General features: G+C 35.0%; 1 protein-coding gene across 6 annotated transcripts in view; it reads left to right on the forward strand.

Moving 5' to 3' along the window:
- Positions 1–20,355, forward strand: part of SPATA17 (spermatogenesis associated 17) — a 208,397-nt gene extending 188,042 nt beyond the window's left edge. For 3 of the 6 annotated variants that reach the window (XM_032289249.1, XM_032289252.1, XM_032289251.1), the window contains 2 exons: positions 14,999–15,081; positions 19,068–19,326. In XM_032289249.1, coding sequence (XP_032145140.1) covers positions 14,999–15,079 — 81 coding nt within the window. In that variant the 3' untranslated portion in view covers positions 15,080–15,081; positions 19,068–19,326. Of the gene's footprint in view, positions 1–14,998; positions 15,082–17,233; positions 18,535–19,067 lie in introns of those variants that run through there. The other 3 variants (XM_032289253.1, XM_032289255.1, XM_032289250.1) reach the window with 2 other exon arrangements.
- The last annotated feature ends 448 nt before the right edge of the window (positions 20,356–20,803 follow it).

The raw sequence follows: 20,803 nt of genomic DNA on the forward strand, positions 1-20,803 counted from the left end.
TTCTTCCATGTCTTTTCCTTTCTTAAGTGAATATATACTTGTCAAAATTTTACTTGGTAAAATGAGGTAAAGTCAAGAACATTCTATCTCTTATTTGTTAATAAAGACACTATGAATTACCTCTGGGGGATTTCAATTCCCTTGAAGCACATTTAACCTATCAAGCTTAATCGAAAGACTTTTCCTACTAGTAATTCATGTTTACCTACAAGCTGCTAACAGATGGAAGACCATGTTAATACTCTAGTAAACTATTTTTGCCTCCTCACATCAGAACTTAATGTTTTGTACACTTGCTGCTTTTGTACCTGATTTGTTTAGTCTTTGATCGAATTACTTTTATATTTTTATTAAAAGGGCTTTATTAAATAAGACAATAGTTTAAGCAACATTATAAGAGTGGCTAACTTAACAGATCTAAGTTTCTGAAGTATAGTGACTTACAAATAATTCATTTACTGAGAATATAAAATTGATTAGTTTTACAACTGCAATTTAAAAAGTGATATCAACTAATTAGCAATTATACATTGGTCAGCAAAAATATACTTGCTCGTTATTTTATTTCTGATAAATTCTTATTTGCAGAACAAAAGTGGTATAAGTCAAGACAACATATACACAGTTTAATTTCACTTTATTCAAGAAATTATTTTTCTCTTAAACTGCATGACTATGCCTATCATAGAGTTTCAAGGGGGCAACAATCATTTAAATTGTTCTATGTTCTCAATCTTTACGTAATTTTTATATTGTTCAAAAATAATAATGAAATAATGTAAATATTGAGACTAAATTTTTGTATGTATTACATCAATATTCTTGCACTAGACTTTCACTTACAAAGTCTTAAATTAATAGTGACATTTATGTGTGCCTTGAATGGTAATAGCATTTTATTAACATTAGCGCTTTATTAACAAATAGCACTTTATTAATGAATAACAGGTAGAATGTTCTTGGCTTTATCTAATGTCAATAGACATTCCTTAGGATTTTGAAAACCAAAGTTTACCTACACATGTCTTTTATTTCAGATTCAGTAAAGTTCAAGGGCATCCAAGTATGAAATAGCTTGTGAGGAAATTCACATTGCTTTCTTAATTTGATTTAGTTGGGGTAAAGGACACTGGTTCAGAAAATGGAGATTTTAGAAAAATTTTGGTTGAAATATAGACATTAAATATTGTGCATAGATTAGTAAATGTGTATATAATTTTCCCAAAGCTTGTAGAGGGGGTTGGTATTGTAAAGTATACTAATTTCTGTTGACTATCTTATCTGCATTCTAGTATGTTTGAATATCTAGGTTTGCTTATGGGAAATGTAGAAATGCTCAAATGTAGGTAAAAATTAATAACAAGAGAAACCACATATTTAGGTATTTAAGATAAATGTAACTACATATTTTGTATAAATGACTTTAAAAATAGGACATCAGGCCAGGTGTGGTGGTTCATGCCTGTAATTCCAGCACATTGGAAGGCGGAGGCAGGCAGATCACTTGAGCCCAGGAGTTCAAGACTAGCCTGGGCAACACAGAGAGATCCCATCCCTACAAAAAATTAAAAAAATTAGTTGGGCATGGTGGCACACACCTATAGTCTAGCTGTGTGGGAGGCTGAGGTGGGAGGATTATTTGAGCATGGGAAGTTGAGGCTGCAGTAAGCCTTGATCGATCATACTACTGCTCTCCAGCATATGCAACAGAGTGAGATCCTCTCTCAAAAAATAGGATATAAATTACCAAGAGGAATACATTTGATAAGTAAGTGTCCAAGTAGAAAGGAAATATAATTCTAAGAACAGAAAATACTTGGTGCACTTATTTTTTACTTTATTCATATAAAAAACATGCATAAGGAAAAATATGTTCAAAGATTTGTGATAAAAAGTGGCAGACTGCTAACTCACTCTTTCCCTACATGTTCAATCCTTTTCAGAGGCCACCACTTTCAGCTCTTTCATCTTCTAAAATAATAGGCTATCTCTTGATTTATCAATTTCTGTGTTAGCCATTGACCTTCAACTATGGTGGATGAGAATTTAGCTCTCTTATACTGTAATCTCCATGTTTTCTTGGAATATGTAAGTCTCAAGTAAACAAATACTCGGCTTTTACTTTTTTTGCTAGGTAAAGATTGTTTCTCATTAAACCAATAAATGTTCCATGATGATGTTTCTTCTGTATAACTTTTTATATTTCCTGGAGTTATTACTTGCCTTTTTCTCCATTTGCTTCATTTTCTTCACATCTCTTGTCAAAGTTTCTTCACACCCTGTAAAAATCTTTCAATATAATCTTTCTGTGAAAGTAGTACAAGTAGTTGATAAATTGATTTGATGTGTAATTGTATGTTAAAAGTTATCTGTATTCTGTTTTAAGCCATTGTTATTTGTCATTGTGCTTTGTGAAAAATTTCCCTTGCATTATTATTATTAATTATTATTATTATTATTATTGAGATGGACTCTTGTCCAATCACCCAGTCTGGAGTACAATGGCATGATCTCTGGTCACTGCAACCTCTGCCTCCCGGGTTCAAGCAATTCTCCTGTCTCAGCCTTCCAAGTAGCTGGGACTACTGGCATGCACCACCATGCCTGGCTAACTTTTTTATTTTTAGTAGAGACGGGGTTTCACTATGTTGGCTGGTCTGGTCTCGAACTCCTGACCTCGTGATCTGCCCACCTCAGCCTCCCAAAGTGCTGGGTTTACAAGCGTGAGCCACCGCGCCCGCCTGCATTATTTCTTTCCTAATTCTTTTTTCTTTGTTTTCTCAGATCATTTTTGCTGGAGCTCCTATAGTCAGAAATCAAATTCTGTAATTGTTCTTCAGCTTCTTTTTGAATCTTTTATCTCCTATTTCCATTTTATTGTCCTTTTGCTTTACTTTCTGGGAGAGTTCCTTAGTATTAAATTCCAATTTTTCTATCAACTTGTGTTTTCTGATGTCATATTTTTACTACACTAAAGGATTTTTTCTTTTTAAAATAGCAGCTTGTACTTGTTTAATGTATGCAATATCCTTCCTAATGCCTCTTAGAAAGCTTATTTTAGATTTTAGTGATGCTTTGTTCTGCTTTTTGCATCATCTCAACCCCATCTAAATCAGTTTTTTGCTTACTTATCTCTCTCTCTTTTATGTTAGATGCTTTCCTCAGACATCTGTTGATCTTTTGCTGTTTTATTCATATTTTAAAATAAAGCGCAGAAAAGTTAGTTGAATTCCTTGTCCTGCATGAGCCAGGTTGACTGGTGGTTTTCACTGTAGAAGTGACTTTCTGCAGATGGGCCACTACCTAAGGCCATTCAGTTTTTCCAACAAAAAATTATCTATTCTCTTGCCAGGTGCACAAGTATTCTGGGATTGGTAATTGCGGTGGGGAGTAGGATGGTGTTCTCACCATTCGATATGAAGACATTTACTTAATTTTCAGTATAGTGCCATACCTTCTGTGTGGTGCCTGTAAGTCCCTGCTTACCCATCCACCCAAACCCCCCAGATAATAAACCTCCTGAACCTGAGGGGAGGAGGGGAGGAAGATTTTCTGGAGTGTTAGAACCTGGAGGGAGCTTGGAGAGTAAGTGTTTTTTATATAGGCTTTTAATCAAGCCCTGTGCATGATCTATGCTTTCTGCGATATCTGTTTAAGTAGAAAAAATAGGATGGGATCTCATTTGTGTCCCCCTCTGAACATGTCACTGTTCTTCATTCCTTGTAAGTCTAGCACCACTCCCTGTCTGTTTCTCAATATAAGTTATAATTTGGGGTCGATGCTGTCTTCTGGTTTCAATGAATATGTAGTTTAGTGGATGTTTACAATTCTCCATGTCTTTTTGGAGCAGGGCAATGCATTTCTAAGAGGATAAAACAGGGCAAGAAATTCACCACCATCCTAAAACTAGAAGTCTTCTAATGAATAATTTCAAAGTAGAGGTATATACAACTTTTACAGAAGGACTTTTAAAATAATGTTTTTCCAGAAGCCTAACATCCAGAATATTTTATTCATACCTATAGTTTTCATTTTTATGTGTATTTGAGTGTGGTAGATGTAGGGTATAAACACAAAAGCCTGAATTCTACCTCCAGGAACCTTCCCATCTAGTAGATGAGATGAAACTTGCAGGGGGAATTACCGCGATGCAAAACAAAAAAATATAAAAGTTCTATGAGAAAGGCATGATTATGCACCATAGGCATTCAGGGTAGAGAAATTTAATTTACATCTGAAGAGACGATTTTCTGGAAGTAGCATTTTTATTTGAGACTTAATGTTTGGGTAGGATTCGCACCTACTAAGAACTGAATAAATATTTGCTGAATATAATTAATGCTGTTCAGCTTTGGTAGTTTACATTTTTCTTTTCACTTCTGTTAATGGTGAATATTCTTCAGTGGGGTGTGTCAGCAGCAATCAGTTTCACTTATTCTTTTCACTTATTCTCAGTTTTCCTGAGAGGAATTAACAAAAACATTTCTATAGAGAAAATGTACCATTCAATGACAGTTATTGATATATCCTATAATTACAAAAAAACTTCCCTGCAAGAATTCCATTATATTAATGATGCATGTACACTATTAAGAATTATAAATATTGAGCAATAAAGCTTCAAGTTTTCATGTTCCCAGATGTTATTTTGGGGCAACTAGATTGGCAATTTTTCAAAAACATAAGCAGTAATTAGAAATCTTTCATAATTTCTTTTAGAAACAGCACTTGATTTTAATTCTTTCATTTAAAAAATCTTATAAGAAGAAACTGTGTCAGAACTATTGACATTTTTATAGCTTGACAAAAAGTAAGCATAATTAAAATGAAATATTTGTTGCATAAATTAAACTGCAATTAATATGTTTTCTGTGACTGCTTGAAGGATAAAATTAAAATGGTGTTGTTAGCAGACTCCCTGCTGTGAGACTAATTTCTTGATTTTAATACCACACATTATCAAACACATTCTCACAGTAAAAGAGCAAACCAACAAGTAGAAAACACTGTTTGATGAAAATGGCATACAGAAGGAGATAAACTACCTTTTATGAAGACAAGGCAATATTGCTTTTTATTTTGAGATTTGACGACTAGTTGATTCGAAGGGTATGATTTGCACTTTTAAAGACTTTAAAATAAGTCTAAAGTTGCCCCTCATTTTAGTCAGCTATGCCTTTTAAATTAGCCAGCTTATTGTTTCAGGAATATTTGCTGTTTCAGGAGGTAATTAGAAAATTAACAAGACCTGTTATGCATAGGCCTCCCCTCCAGCTAACCAAGAAATAATAATAAATCACATCATAAAAACTTAAGCATGAACTATTTCAAAAAAAGTGAACAAAAAACATACCCTGTTAGCTCTCCTCTTGGAGAAGGATCACTTTTCCTCACCAGAGCCCACAGTTACAAAAAGAATACCTGACATTATTGACAAAAGTTAGTTATTGTCATCTTTCAAAAAATTGCCGCCTGCCGGCTGCCACCTGCCCAGACAACGCATCCGGTGTTATTTCTGTGTGAATTGTTTCTAATTACTTTTGAACCTTAGATACCATTCGTGGGTATCAATGAAAGAAATAGTTAACCATTATTAATAGTTGTCATTATTTCTACAGTGTCTCTCTTGGGCGGTGCTGCCTAAGGAATATAAATTCACCAGTGGGAATTAGAAATTACGGACGAGGTACCATTCACCGGCTGGACCATTATATACCTCTTCCTTGGAGGCTGTGGTGAAATCAGTGCGTGTTGTATGATGACAACATCAGGATTTGACAGTGCCTCTTGAAAGAAGTGAAATTAACAGAACTCTTTCCATATGCAAGGCTGTGGCGCCCCTCTCTTACCACCTGCAGAGAAAAGGCATACTATTTCATAGCTTGATGCTGCTGGCCTACATTCTGCATTGCAAATGCCAAATGCATTAACAGGTTTCAGATGTTGGAAAATTCCGCCCCCTTCGCCAAAAAAAATCAATCTTTTTAGCATAGATTATTAGGTTTTGGTAACTAGAAGTGATACTATTGTTACAGTGACAAATTGATGGCTGTAGCTATGCTCTCACCTCCTTCAGGTCTGTGCTCAAATGACATCTCAAGGCAGCCTTTTCTGACCACCTGATTTGAAATTGCAAGCCCTTTCCCAATTCCCTCAGTCCTTCTCCACTACCCTGTCTTATGTTTATAGCACTTATTAACATGTAACTTACTTGTTTCTTGTCTGTCTCTCCTCACTGGAGATTTAAGTTCCATGAAGACAGGAATTTTTGCATGACTGGCTCATCGCTGTATTCTCACTGCCCAAAATGCTGCTTGGCTTAAGTAGGCACTTGATTAATATTTTTCTAAAGAAAGAGTGAGTGAATAAATGAATGTTTATAAACCAATCCTTGAAAAAGAGCAGAAAGAAATTAGTTTAACAAACGTGATTATTCCTGATGATAATACAAACATCTAGGTTTAGTAGAGGATCATGAGAATACTGTTTATAATGCTTCACTTATTCACTACCTTATTTTTTATCTCAGCGAAATTATACTTAAATGAAACTATTTCTTATTAAACTAAATGTCAGGTTAGAATCTATATAGGGTTAGCGTTAGTGTTCATGAAGAATTATTTACAATTTGTCCCTTAAATAATAGTGGACAATATTTTCAACTCATTAGTTCATTTTATGTATTCATGTTCTCATTCATTTATTGGCTTGTTCAATGTTATTCATATCTCAGGAGTCATAGTATCTGATATTCTGGTAGAATATACAAGTTTATGCCATAGTGAGTGTGTCATAAAAGAGCTTGACTGTCTTGTAGCTGTACAGCCGATTCTTGTTATTTGCAGTAGTTATGTTCTATAAAGTCATCTCAAACACTGAATTGGTGAATCATGAACCATTGTTCCTACAGGGAAAACAGGATTACATTTCTGATAACTTTTGGTCAACATTTTTGCCAACCAATCAGTGTTTTATGTGTGTTTCCATTTAAAAACACCCTAACTGACATATATTTTGACTCATTAACATTGTGGCTGGTCCAATGGTAGTGGGTTATCAGAACTTATTAACCTTAGTGTCACTTAAGTTGGTATACAACCCCCCACTGCTAAATTTGACTGGCCAAAAAAAATAAAAGTTGAACTTGTGGCCAATAGCACTGTAACTCATGCTTGAATGAAGCTTATCTAGCGTGTGTATGTTCTCCACATCACACTTAAAGAACACTAGACAGAATTTCAGCAGTACACTTGGGGTTGTTAAAAGAAAAACTTTAGCCAAATTACATTTAAAGGAGTTTAGTTGATCAATGAAGGATTTGTGAATTGGGCAGCCCCAGAATCACAGCAGATTCAAAGACACCCCAGGGGTGCCTCGTGGTTGGAACAAATTTATAGGCAAAAAAAGTAAAGTGATACACGGAAATCAGAAGCGAGGTACAGAAACAGCTGGATTGGTTAGATCTCAGCATTTCCCTTATTCGAACCCAACTCGAACACTCAGCAGTATATGAGTGGTTGAAGTATGGCTATTGGGATTGGCCAAGACTCAGCATTTGCTGCAGGCACACACTCCTAAGTTAGGTTTTCAATCTTGTTTACCTGTGAAGTTAGGTTGCAGTTCATCCACAAGGAGTCAAATGTAGAAGAGCCTTTATCAGTGAAATCACCAATAAAAACACAAAAATATTACAAAGATGGCACTGAATAGGGTGCAAATGAACACTTAATTACAGTGTGACAGTTGAAACAAGAAGGCAGACCTCAGCTGGGAGTACATACATCAGGCAACTCGAAATTTTCACCACTCTGCTCATGTCCGCAAGTAACTAGAAAAACACCGCGAATATTCATTTTGAGGTTACAAATAAATTTTAGCAAGTTGGCAAATTTCAAATAAGGGACCTGTGAATGGTGAGGATCTCCAGTAACAGTGTTCTCATAAAGAAGTCATCATTGAACATATTATGGATGAATCTAGGATGAATGATCCTTCCTCTCAAAATAGGGTCATTCTGAGAAGTCTTTTATTTCTATTTAAACAAGATTTAATATGATAACGTTTCAAGCCCTGTGATGAAAACCGATACAGCTTCCCTCTCCCCCATAGATATCTGTCACTCATTTTCTCTCTTCTTTTTCTTTCCTGATTTCTATCATTCCCCCAAATACTTTGAACCCCAGGTAATTGAATGTACAGAGACCTGGCACGGCTTTTACTAACTGGAAAAATAAAGATTTCAATGTGTGGGCAACTTTGGGAAGACCCTGATGGTGTCCAGGGCATGTGACTTCCATTTCCTTCACTTGGTTTCTAGAGTGACAGCGCTGAGTGAGAGAGTAAGGATGTGCAACTCCAGAAGGCTCAAATGTTTAACAGGTTCAGGGTTTCCCCAGGTCACATCTGTTTATTCATTCATTTAGTCATTGTTTCAGCTAAATAACATCTATCAAGTCCCTACTTTGCAGTAGACACTGTGCTAAATCCTGGGAATACAACTGTGAACAAAATGTAACCTGGCTTTTAGCAGTTACTCCTCTTCTTGAGAATTTTCTTGCAGTGCCTCATTACTTGGATGCATTCAGTTTTTCTCCTACTAAGAAACACTTAGTGTCTTCGGAGGAGAAAACTTATGAATGCTACAATCCCAGTTTCAATTGTTATTCCCCACTTCATCGGGTTCTCCTTAAGCCATTCTGATACTGTCTCTGAACATTTTTGCAGCATATTTTCTCACGAATTAACCACATACAAGCCAGATTTTCCCTTTAGTGCCAGTTTCATATAGCCTTCCTCCTTTTTAAATTGGCACATATTTGTATATAAAAATAATGTTGCCGGAATCTCTTACCATGGTATCATTAGCTCTATGATAAAACCACTAACACACTGCGGATCATTCTAACACATTGTATTGAGTTAGATGTTCCATTTCAGGTACTTTTATTTAGGTGACTTTTTTGTATTTTTGGCTGAAGTTAAATAGTTGAAACAGCATTTTCATGTATATCTATATTTCTGTATCTACATCTGTTTCTGTATTTAAATCTATTCCTTCTGATATATCTTTATATCTTGTATCGCTTTTGTTGTGGCCTAATATATTTGCCACTGAATACAATGAACAGATCAAACAAGGAACTTGATCATTTATCCTGCAGTTTATGTGTCCGTCATGTGGACTTCTCAAGTCCCACAGGTATATTTATAGCCAAGACCGTAAAGACGGGAGAAGAGTAAATATGAGAACTAAATAAGAGAAAGATGGAATTGTTAAGAAGGAAGATACAGTGTATAAAAACAGGGAAAGCATCAGTAGAAACTCAAATAGATAACTTTACATTTGGATGTACCCACATCGAAATAAAAGGGGAATGTGTATACCAAAATCAAATATAAATGACCTTTGATGAGCAACTATTTAGGATTATTCATCTACAAATTTTTTAGAGTATACTTGAATTTCTTAGTTTGAGAATAGCTAACACTTGTTAAGTACTTGCTATGTGCTGGACACATCCATGCTTTTCATGGATGAACTCATGTATTTATATTTTCTCATTATTTTATTTGTTTTCAAATTCGGAAACAAGAGTGGCAGAGGCTAAATAACTTGTCTAAGATCGCAAAGTCCTTAAAGATGAACCTGGATTTCAAACCCAGGCAGCTTGACTCCAAAGCAGTACTGCCTCTGAGTAGAAATAATAAGAAAGTTTTCAGATTACCCTTGCAATTACCAGTGAGACCCTGGGCATCACACAATATGCAAACGCACTTGGTTTCCTTTTTAGATTCAGACTGATAATGTATCATCAACTCATCAGCTAAGATTTTCTTCTTTGGGAACATGTACAAATTGTTTGATTAAAGAATACATAATAAATTCTAAATCTCTGGGCTTTAGAACAGCACAGATAACATAGATTGAATGCTTGAGGATATTTTCCAGAAAACAGTGACCAGAAAGAAGGGGATTATTCCTACAACCCTAACAGTTGCCTGTATATTCTTTTGTCAAAACTGTAGACATGCTGACAGCTTTGCAGTTTTCTACATGCAATGAGAGCAAAGTTTGATCTCGCAGAAATAACACCAAGTGATCTTTTAAACTTGCCTGTAACCTCTCATTTAAAAAGTCTGGAAAGTCTCCAGTGCTAGCCAGATTTAATTGAAGAAGGAAATATTTTTGTTTAAAGTAGTATTTATACTCAGCCAGAAGTTCTTGCCATGCTCCTTTTTTTTTTAAACTCTAGGAGAAAAACCTTTGCCATATTTTAAAGCTAAATATATAAGACATTATAAGCTGAAAAATATGTGCATAACCCTTGATTTTCATCTTACCTGTCTAATCTCAAAGGTTTTGTCTCCTATGGTGTATCAGCACTGTCCTGCTTACTAACATTGAAGTATTTAAGCATTCAATTGTAAGTATCTGGTGAAAAGCCTTAAATAACTAGATAAACAGTGAAGCTGCCAACCTAAAGTAATCTTACACTTAGGGGGTGAGTGGCCCAGGAAATGTGCTCTTTGTCATTTTGACTTGGGTTTGAAAATGGACCTGGGCTGCATTCCAGCTCAAAGAGCCGTTCACTTCCAAAGACTCCTAAATTGTCCCAAGGAGCTCATTTTGGCAGTGGATTATTTGTGTTTGGCTGGGCATCCTAATAGCAGAAGCTGTCTGCTCTGGCAAGCAAGGGCTATGGCAGCATTTAAAATTACCATCCCTAGTGTTTTTTCTTGATGAGGTTATTTTTCAGAAAAGCAGCCCCCCAATCCCCATTTCAAAAGTGACACTGTGCAAGTGTTGTGCAGGTGGTTTTCTTGAGCTCATAGTTTCCCATGGCCGGATGACGTGTTTTATCATATCAGAGGCAAATTTTAAACAAATACTAAGCAGCACCAGATGTCTCTCAAAACCAAAGCTTTCCTGTTGATATCTTCATGTTTTCCTGTACCAGAGGTCACAGTTATTGGTTGTCAAGGGCTAAGTAAGAAAGTGAGATTTTTTATTTAAAAATAAGAGCAATAAAGAGTTTCTGAAAGATTTTGTTTTAGAGGCTATAGAGGGTCAATCCTTATTTATCTGCACTATTGTCTGACACTAGATAAGACCAAGTTTTGGTTACCATTGGTTGGAAGCTAGCATAGTGTCAGACACATTGCAGATACCAAAATGTTACTTGAATACACAAAAGAAGGTCTAACTCAGAATTAAGTGATGTTTCATTATATCAGATGAGTCCAAAATTAAGTACACAAGAAGATCCACAGAAATGAAGGAAGATAAATAAATTCAATTTATTTTTATTTCATTTGTATATATATTAGCATTATATTACCACAGTATTACACATGGATAATTTAACACAAATGAATAAACATGTATTGAATGTGCTTATTGAAAATAGTTTTACTGATAGGAGGGTATCATCAAAGTCCTGTTTCACCACATTATTGCCCCAAAATTAGTCTCCTGTAAGTGCCAATGGAATTTACTTAATTTTTGAAAGAACATGGTAGTTATAATATGAATAGACTTCTATCATGTAAGGAACAAGAGAGGAAAATACTAGTGCTAAGAGCCAGATATCTACCTCACAGGATTGTTGTTTAATCACAACAATCTTTTAATCACAGCAATCTTTCCTGTTGCTTACTGCAACCTCAAACTCCAGGACTCAAGCAATCTTCCCGCCTCAGCTTCCTGAATAGCTGGGACTATAGGTATACACCACAATACTCAGCCAATTTTTAAATTTTTTGTAGAGATGGAGTCTCACTGTGTTGTCTAGGCTGCTCTGGAACTCCTGGGCTAAAGCAGTTGGCCTCCAGAAGTGCTGAATTATAGGCGTGAGTCACTATATCTGGCCATAGTATTTATCTTTTTGACAGTCATGGGATTAGGAGTGATGGCCCATTTTTCAGTCCTGATATTGGAAATTTGTGTCTTCTCTCTTTTGCCTTGGTTAGCCTGGTTAGGAGTTTATCAGTTTTGTTGCTGATTTCAGGAGCAGGCTTTTGATTTTGTTGATTTTCTCTATTGTTTTCCTGTTTTCAATTTAATTGATTTCTGCTTATTTTCTTTGCATCTGTTTACTGTGTAATTAATTTGCTCTTTTTAATATAGTTTCCTAAAGTGGAAGCTTAGATTATTGACTTTAGATTTTTCTTCTTTTCTACTATATGCATTTAGTGCTATATGTCTTCCTCTAGGCACTGCTTTTGCTGCATCTCACAAATTTGATGGGTTGTATTTTCATTTTTATGTAATAAAAAATATTTCTTATTTCTCTTGAGATTTTTCCTTTGACCCATGTGTTGTTTAGAAGTGCATTGCTTAATCGCTAAATATTTTGAGATTTTCCAGTAATCTTTCTGTTACTGATTTCTAATTTAATTCCATCTGAGAGCAGATGTTGTATGACTTCTATTCTTTTAAATTTGCTCAGGTATGTTTTATGGCCCAGGATGCGGTCTATCTTGGTGAATGTTTAATATGAGCTCTATAAGAATGTATATTCTGCTGTTGTTGGATTAAGTCGTCTATAGATGTCAATTATATACAGTTGTATGTTAGTACTCTTTAGTTCAATTATATTCTGCCTGCAGGATCTGCCAATTATGGATAAAGGGGTGTTGAAGTCTCCAAGTACAATAATGAGTTTGTCTATTTCTCCTTGCAGTTCTATCAATTTTTTGCCTCATAGATTTTCACACTCTATTGCTAGGCACTTTATTACTATGTAATGCCCCTCTTTATCCCTAGTAATTTTCCTTATTCTGGTATCTATTTTGTCTGAAATTAATATAGCTTCTCCAACTATATTTTGATTAGTTTTGGCATGGTATATCTTTCTGCATCTCTTTACTTTTACTCTGTGTTTTCACATTTACAGTGAGTTTCACGTAGACAAGATATAGTTTGTTCTTTTTTTTAATCCAGTCTTGTTCTTTTATTGATGCGTTTAAACTATTCACATTTAAAGTGATCATTAATATAGTTGGATCAATATCTATCACATTTGTAATATTTTTACTTTGTTGCCCTTAGTCTTTGTTTTCTTGTTGGTTTTGCTATGGTCTTCCACTCCTAGCTTTCTCTAGTTTTAGTTAAACATTTTATATGATTTAATTTTCTTTCACTCTTAGCATATCAATTAAAAATTTTTTCTGTAGTGATTGTTCTAGAGTTTGGTGTATACATTTATATCCTCTCAAATAACACTGTGCTGCTTCAAATAACACTATACTGATGGGTAGTGCAGTTACACTTTCAAATAACCCTATACTGCTTCATGGGTAGTGCAGTTACCTTATAACAGATTATTCCCAATTCCCTCCTCCCATTTCTTATAACATTGCTGTCATTCATTTCCCTTATCCACAAGCTATAATCATGAATGACATTGTTGTTATTATTATTTAAAACAAACACTGTTATCTTTTAAGTCAACAAAGAATAAGAAAAATAAAAGGTTTTGTTTTATCTTTATGTGTTCCTTCTCTCTATTTCTTTATGTAGAGCTGAATTTCTAACCTATATCATTTGCCTTCTCATTGAAAACTTTTAACATTTCTTGCAAGGCAGGTCTACTGTTTTGAACATTAAGTGAAACATTGTTATACATATATATTTATAAAAATAAAGCTATTCACAGTTCTGGGTTTCAGTGTTCATCAAGTTGCCAACATAAAAAATTACTGATGTTTCATGCAGGTGTCTAAACTCAATATGCTCAAATTTAAGAGTGATATGAATAATTTACTATTGCAAAAAGTAAAGATGTCACGTGCATTATTGCAAATACTGTGTTGATTTCTGATTACCTCCAGAATTGTAACTTACAAAGAAAAGAAGGCAGGAATATAGATGTTCAGCACCACAGGAAAATGATACTTCATTATGTAAAGTTGTATTGCATTCATGCTATCCAAAAAGGATTTCATTCATATTAATTAATGTGCTTTTTATCTAAGCATTTTTATCACTCAAATTCTCTTTGTACTCAAAAGCAGTGTCTGTCACAACCCACCATCCTTCATGTCATTTGGGCATGACAAACACAGAGCAACAGATGTGGAGCTTTTCCCTGGGGCTTGAAAAAGCATTAGTTGTAAAAGCAGATATTTAGGGTTAGAGGCTCTGTTGTACCAGAGTGGAGAACCAGATCTCTAGTAACAGAGACACCTACATGTCCACATGTTCTTCAATACATTTATTTTCACATGTGTTTGTTAGATATGGGCCCTCTAAAGAGCTGGGCTCAGAACATAGGTCTTTTTCTCCTATGTTTTCTTAAGAAAAAAAAAAAAAACCTGCAGCCAAAATTAGCTTCATTAACAATAGACCTCCTCTCCAAGAAGAAACATACACCTTTATATAGTCTGATCATTTGTTTACAGCATTCATTGTTGATTTAGTATCTTACCTTTTTAATGACTTTACCTGTTTTAACAAGCATGAAAAGCATCAATTCCTAAGCTCAAATGCTGTTTCTCTGGTTACACAATAAAAAATGATTTCTTTCCTCTTCCTTCTGAACTCCTTTACCATTCATTTGAATCACTTCTGAGGTAATGAACATAGTCTGCCCTCTATTACAGTGATTTGGGTGTATCACCTTTCCATTTCCATTTATTCAGTTAACAAATATTTATTGTGCACAAAACAAACTGCCAGCCCCTATGAAGCCAAGGTAAATAATTTAGATTGTGACTTCTTGAAGACAGGTGCATATGCCTGATGTTTGCATTGCCCAGACTTGCTTGCAGGTGACATCCATAACTGTTAAAGACTATGTGCCAGGAAATGCAGTATACCTGATCTTCAACTGATAAAACTTCCAAAATTTACCTGCTAATTTTTAGAGTATAATGGGAAATTTGAAGTGCAATTGAATGACATCTGTCTAGCAATTTAATCTAAGTAATAACAATAATGGTAACAACATAAAATCATTAAGATCTCTGTGGTAATCTTTGCACTTTTTCCTCCTAGGATTTCCAGACTGTACTACCATCGTTTGAGCTCTTCTCGAAGTATGGAAAATTATATTCAAAAGCTGGACAGATTGTATAAAGGTATGACTTTTTGCTAAGGAGTACTTCAAAAAGTATATTAAGTAACACTTAAAAATCTAATGGGGTTGACTTAACTATCAAGCATTTTAAAAATCATGCTATAATAATATTTATGTGCAATAAGACTCCATAAATTTCTTTCATTCTAATGTAATGGTTTTCAACATTTAAAAGATAATGAATATTACTTTTCAGATTTCTTCTCCAAAATTAACCAAGAATGCATTAAGAAATATAAACTTGAAAATCTAAAATACTCCTTTTTTTTTTTGGAGACAGAATATTGCCCTGTTACCCAGGCTGGAGTGCAGTGGCATGATCTCGGCTCACTGCAACCTCTGCCCCTCAGGTTCAAGTGATTCTCCTGCCTCAGCCCCCAGAGTCTCTGGGACTACAGGCAGCACCACCATGCCTGGCTAATTTTTGTATTTTTAGTAGAGATGATGTTTCACCATGTTGGCCAGGCTGGTCTCAAACTCCTGACCTCAAGTGATCTGCCTGCCACAGCCTCCAAAAGTGCCAGTATTAACAGGTGTGAGCCACCATGCCCAGCCCTTAAATACCCTTTATCTTTAATTAATACAATAAATACTTTTACACAATACAGTGAAAAAACACTGTTGGTGCCCCAAAGCTGAAATACTTCTTAGTGCTGTGTTGATACGGTATCATTTCAAATACTTTACTGAATAATGGACATTGAAGTATGAAGTATCTTACAATACCAAAGAAACAGTCTAGAATTCTGATTATCAATGTTTAGAGGATATATAAGAACACAGATAAGCATATAAAATTCAAAAACAAAAAATAAGCTCTCAATGAATACTGTATTGGATTCCTAAGGCATTTTAGAATAGAGCAGTGGTTGCAATTGAAGTGTGTCTAATAGGAGGTATTGTGACATTTTCAGCAAAATTTAAAGAATGTATTGGGTGAAAACAGCAAAGATCACTGCAGTTGAAGGGAAGGGGCAGAAATGAGAATTCATGCTAGTTAGAATACCCTACCTATCCTCTCAGACCAAGAACGAAGGAGAAAGCAGTAGGCTGTTAGAAAGAGCCCAGGGTAGATCCAGGCAAAGTTCCTTCGATTTTATGGTAATATTTCTTCTCTACCCACTGAGTCCTTCAACTTGGAAGTTAATATGTTAAACGCAGATACCAATGTTTACTTTGTAGCTACTCCGAAGGAATACATGAGGGGGAATATGAAATATTCTGAGCTAATTGAAAATGTATATATAATACCAAGTGGAATTGCTGTTTCAAAGGTTTATAAAGTATCATTACCCACTGGAGCATTTATCTGGTATTTGAGAGCCAGAGTATCAAGTAGTCTAAATAAAATGTCTCATATTTGTGTGTGAGGTCAGCTTTTAACTCAAAGATGTATCAATCCTGTTTATGATGATGAAACATTGAAAATAACTTGAACACTCATTAATATATGTTAGATAAATAATAAAAACACATATAAGGCAGTACTATGCAGACACACTAAAATGTTATAAATCATTACCTATTAATTTTTTAAAATGCCTACGATATATTTCTAGGAAAAGAAGCCTGGATTCAAAGTACCCTGTATAGTCTTATTTCACTTAAAAATACATATATATGTGTATATACATACATATACACATGCGTATATGTATAAAAACACACTTGCACACATAATGTATTTAATATATATATACATTTGTATGTTGTAAAAATGTTAATGGTGGTTATCTCTGGGTGGTGAGATTATGAGTACTTTTTGTGGGATACTGCTTTTTATTTCTCTTTTTTTGATGTTTTAATGCAACCAGACAAAATTAAAGTATTAAAACAGAATACTCCAATAGGGACTGTTTGCTCTACTCTCTCAATTACAAAAACATCTTGACTTTATTCTACTTAATCATAATAATTTAGAGGCAATTATCTTTTTTTCTGAAGGCGAAATAATTACTTGCTAAATTATTTATACAGAAAGACAAAGATGAGTAACAAATGGTGTACATTATTTTTAATTAAAAAGAATGTGCAATGCAAAGACACAAATATGTTACGGGATTTTTTTAATGTTTGCTAACTCTTCTTTTGGATTTATAACAATTTTGTGAATTGACGATATTATAAAAACGTCATCTCCGTTTCTTTGATAGGAAATGAATGTGTAATGTTAGTGTTTAATTTTGGTAAGTGAAGGGTAGCAGCCTTAGCTGAGGCTGTCCTATTCAGATTTAATTTAACCAAATACAACAAAGTGCTTCTGCTTTTTGTGAAAAAGGCCAAGATGGGGACACTTGCACCAAACTGTTGAATAAAGATGCTGTAGTAATTTTTAGAGCTATCTATTTGATTGCTTCAGCTTCAAGGTAGTTCATCACTTCACTATAATTCACCCGACATTGCCTTTCACACCCAATACTACATTTTCCCATCAGTTCGATTAGAAATAGTGATGCCTTTATCAGATTAATCTTTCTTTCCTTTAGCATGTCTGAGTTTAGGATAAACAGTGCCTGTACCTAGCTGTTTTTATTAATGCACTAAGATTTTAACCACTGAAAAATACACAGAACTAGCTCTTCAACACACACATATTGTAAAATCTACTGTCTGACTAAGATAACATTACTCCTTTTAGTGTCTTTAATTTGTCTTTTTAAGTGGTCACTATTTGTAACCTTCAATAGTTTCCCAAAAACAGTTTGGTCTAAATCAGAATGTGCTACGTCCTGTCAGAGGGCTTTGCCATCCTTTTAGCTTCAATTATCTTTCCAGGCAGAGTCTCTTTAAACATTTTTGTGGAGAAAAGTTAGCAAGACAAGGTTAAAATCATTGGTTGTAATTTTATGAATTGGATACTGTACTCAATTCAGTCTGACATCAACGTGAGTTTTCTTGTATTACGTGCTTCTCAGCTTCCTCCATTTCTTTGCAAATGGGCTTTGGTCCAGGCTGTCTTTCTGCTAAAAAGTGGCTCAATTTTGAGGGCCAATGAGGTGAGTTTTAATTAAACTATTTGTTAGGTTTGAAAAACAATGTGCTTTATCCCCTTTCCCATGGGAATTTGGCATATGGACAACTCAGCTTAAAAAAGAAAAAAAAAAAAAAAGAAAATGAAAAATAAGTATAGTTAGCACCTGGATTGGGAAGGGGGTTAAATGCCATTGTCTTTTTCCAGAGGGTGTAAGATCTTAGCAACTGTGTAAGGAAACAAAAATTTCTATGAGGGGAGAGTAATAGTTAAGCATATAAGTTAATGTGTGCCAGTTAGGAGTTAAAATTTAGTTTAATAAGAAAAAATATTAAATGTTGTCTTTCAGTTTGGCATTATGTGAACTTATAACCCTTTTAAGTTTTGGCATAGTAAATTGGCAAAGAGAAAAAAAATAAAGATATCTTTAGTATCTTTCTCTCGGTTCAATTGTCTTTGACTAAAAATGTTATAACCACCCCACCTACCTGTTTGAAGGTGTTTTGCTGTGGTTTTTCCATAATGGAGGCAGATTTGCTAGCTATTCCCTGCGTCTCGTGTGTGGCACGCATAATTAAGATTGGCTTTTTTCGTTGTTTATTTTTGTTTATGTTTTTTTCAGAGACAGGGTTTCAGTTGCCCAGGCTGGAATGCAGTGGTGTGATCATAGCTCACTGCAACCTTGAACTCCTGGGCTCAAGTGATCCACATGCCTCAGCCTTTTGAGTTGGGACTACAGGTACACAACCCCCCATGCCTGGTTAGTTTTTAAATTTTTTGTAGAAATGGGATCTTGCTATGTTTCCCAGACGAGATCATGGTTGTTCATGAAGATCTGCAGTAGCGTAGATGCAGAAGAGAGAACAGGGCTAAAAATGAGTCAAGTCTGGGGCTGTGACCTCCTGACATTAACTAAACAAAATCTAAGAGAGTAAGACTTAGAGAATTAAGGAATTCGTGTTTCTGAGGTTCCTTTTTTTCTTCTTTCATTTTATTATTTTGTTTTTAGAAAACGGAAGACGAAATATAAAACTGAGATTAAGGTGTGAAGTGAGTGTGAATAGAAGACCCCACTGCCTGGAGTCCTGGATTCTTCCATACTGATGAGTGACCTTGATTCCCTTAATCTCTGTAGTTTTTCTCTCTTATGAGTCAGAAGAAACTTTAACCATCTGCCTTTTAAAACTCAACAGTTCTAAAAGGAAAACACAGATGAAGATCCTGTAGAAAATATACATACTATGATTCAGTAAACTATAAAATTTTGTAGCTCTAGTCATGAATTAATTGTGTGTGTGTGTGAGTGTGTGTGTGTGTGTGTGTGTGTGTGTGTGTGTGTGTTGGAAATCTCTTTAGATTTTCAACCTTTTCAAACAAATACTTATACTTGAGTCTTTTACCTCTGAGAATGTCTATCACAATCACAGCCCCTGGTGACCAACAGTGCCACAAATGTTTCCACTCAAGTACTCGTATTCTGACCCCATCACCCAGGTCACAAATGATGAGACCAGTGTTGGGTACCCAAATTAAGGGCAACTAACATGTAAGTAGGATGATGAATGGTAAATTGTGTAAAATAGTTCAGCATAAAAGCTCTGCCCTGAGGGACATAGTGACTCATTAGACCAATTAGAAACCCCTCAGACTGTCAGACTTGTGACACACAGATGCAACAGACACAGACTAGTGAGTGTGGGAGCAGAAACACAGGCACTCTCAAATAGAGAAGACATTTCCAAGTCTCCGCTGCCAAGGGAGCAAAGAGATCATCTAGTTGCCAGGACTGTGTCAGATCCTGCATGACTCTGAACTGTAGTTGGTTTCCAAAAAGCTGGGCTTTATGTGAGGTTCCTGTTTTTTATGCAATGCTTAGATTTTCCTGGAATCCTTGGAAGTTAATTCAACATTTGAGATTCCTATATCCTTTTTTCCCATCCCATGTGTAGCCTTACACTAAAACTTCCTGCTAGAGGTAGCCTAAAGGAATGTTTGTTTCCTGCACCTGAAGAGAATAACAGTAAACTTACTGCATATGATTTGGGGGTTGGATCCAATGTTAGAACACAGGCACAGGAAATGTGATTCATTGATCATAAAAGCTTTAATTTAAAACTGATGGTCAGAGATATCCAGACTCTGGGAAATGTTATAGGCCAAATGACCTGTTTCTTCAACAAATAAATTACAAAACTCAGGGAAAAAAAGGAACCTATTAAAAAGACATTATCGATCTCTCTGTGTGTGTACAGTTTTGGGCTCCTGATTTAAATAAACAAATTGTAAAAGAAAAGATCTTTTGAAACAATTAGAAGTTTCAACACTGATTGAATATTGGTGGTATAAAAGGATTATTGGGCTTTTTTTTTTTTTAGGTGTCATATGGTATTGTTTTGTTTTACAAAGTTGTAGAGATGTTGAAATATTTGCAGATTCGGTGATACGATGTCTGGGATTTAATCTGAAAGTCAAAGAAGTGAGTGGAAATACATATACTCCCCATCTTATAATGGGGTTATGTCCCAATAAATCCATTGTAAATTGGAAATATCATAAGTTGAAAATATTATAAGTTAAAAATGCATTTAGTACAACTAACTCACCAAACAGCTTAGCTTAGCTTCAACTACCTTAAATATGCTCAGAACACATACATTAGCCTATAGTTGGGCAAAATCATCTAACACAAAGCCTATTTTATAATAGAGTGCTGACAAGCACATGTAATTTATTGAATACTGTGCTAAAAGTG

Source organism: Sapajus apella, unplaced genomic scaffold (genome assembly GCF_009761245.1).
Source record: "Sapajus apella isolate SASKATOON/1434 unplaced genomic scaffold, GSC_monkey_1.0 scaffold22, whole genome shotgun sequence".
Taxonomy (NCBI): Eukaryota; Metazoa; Chordata; class Mammalia; order Primates; family Cebidae; genus Sapajus; species Sapajus apella.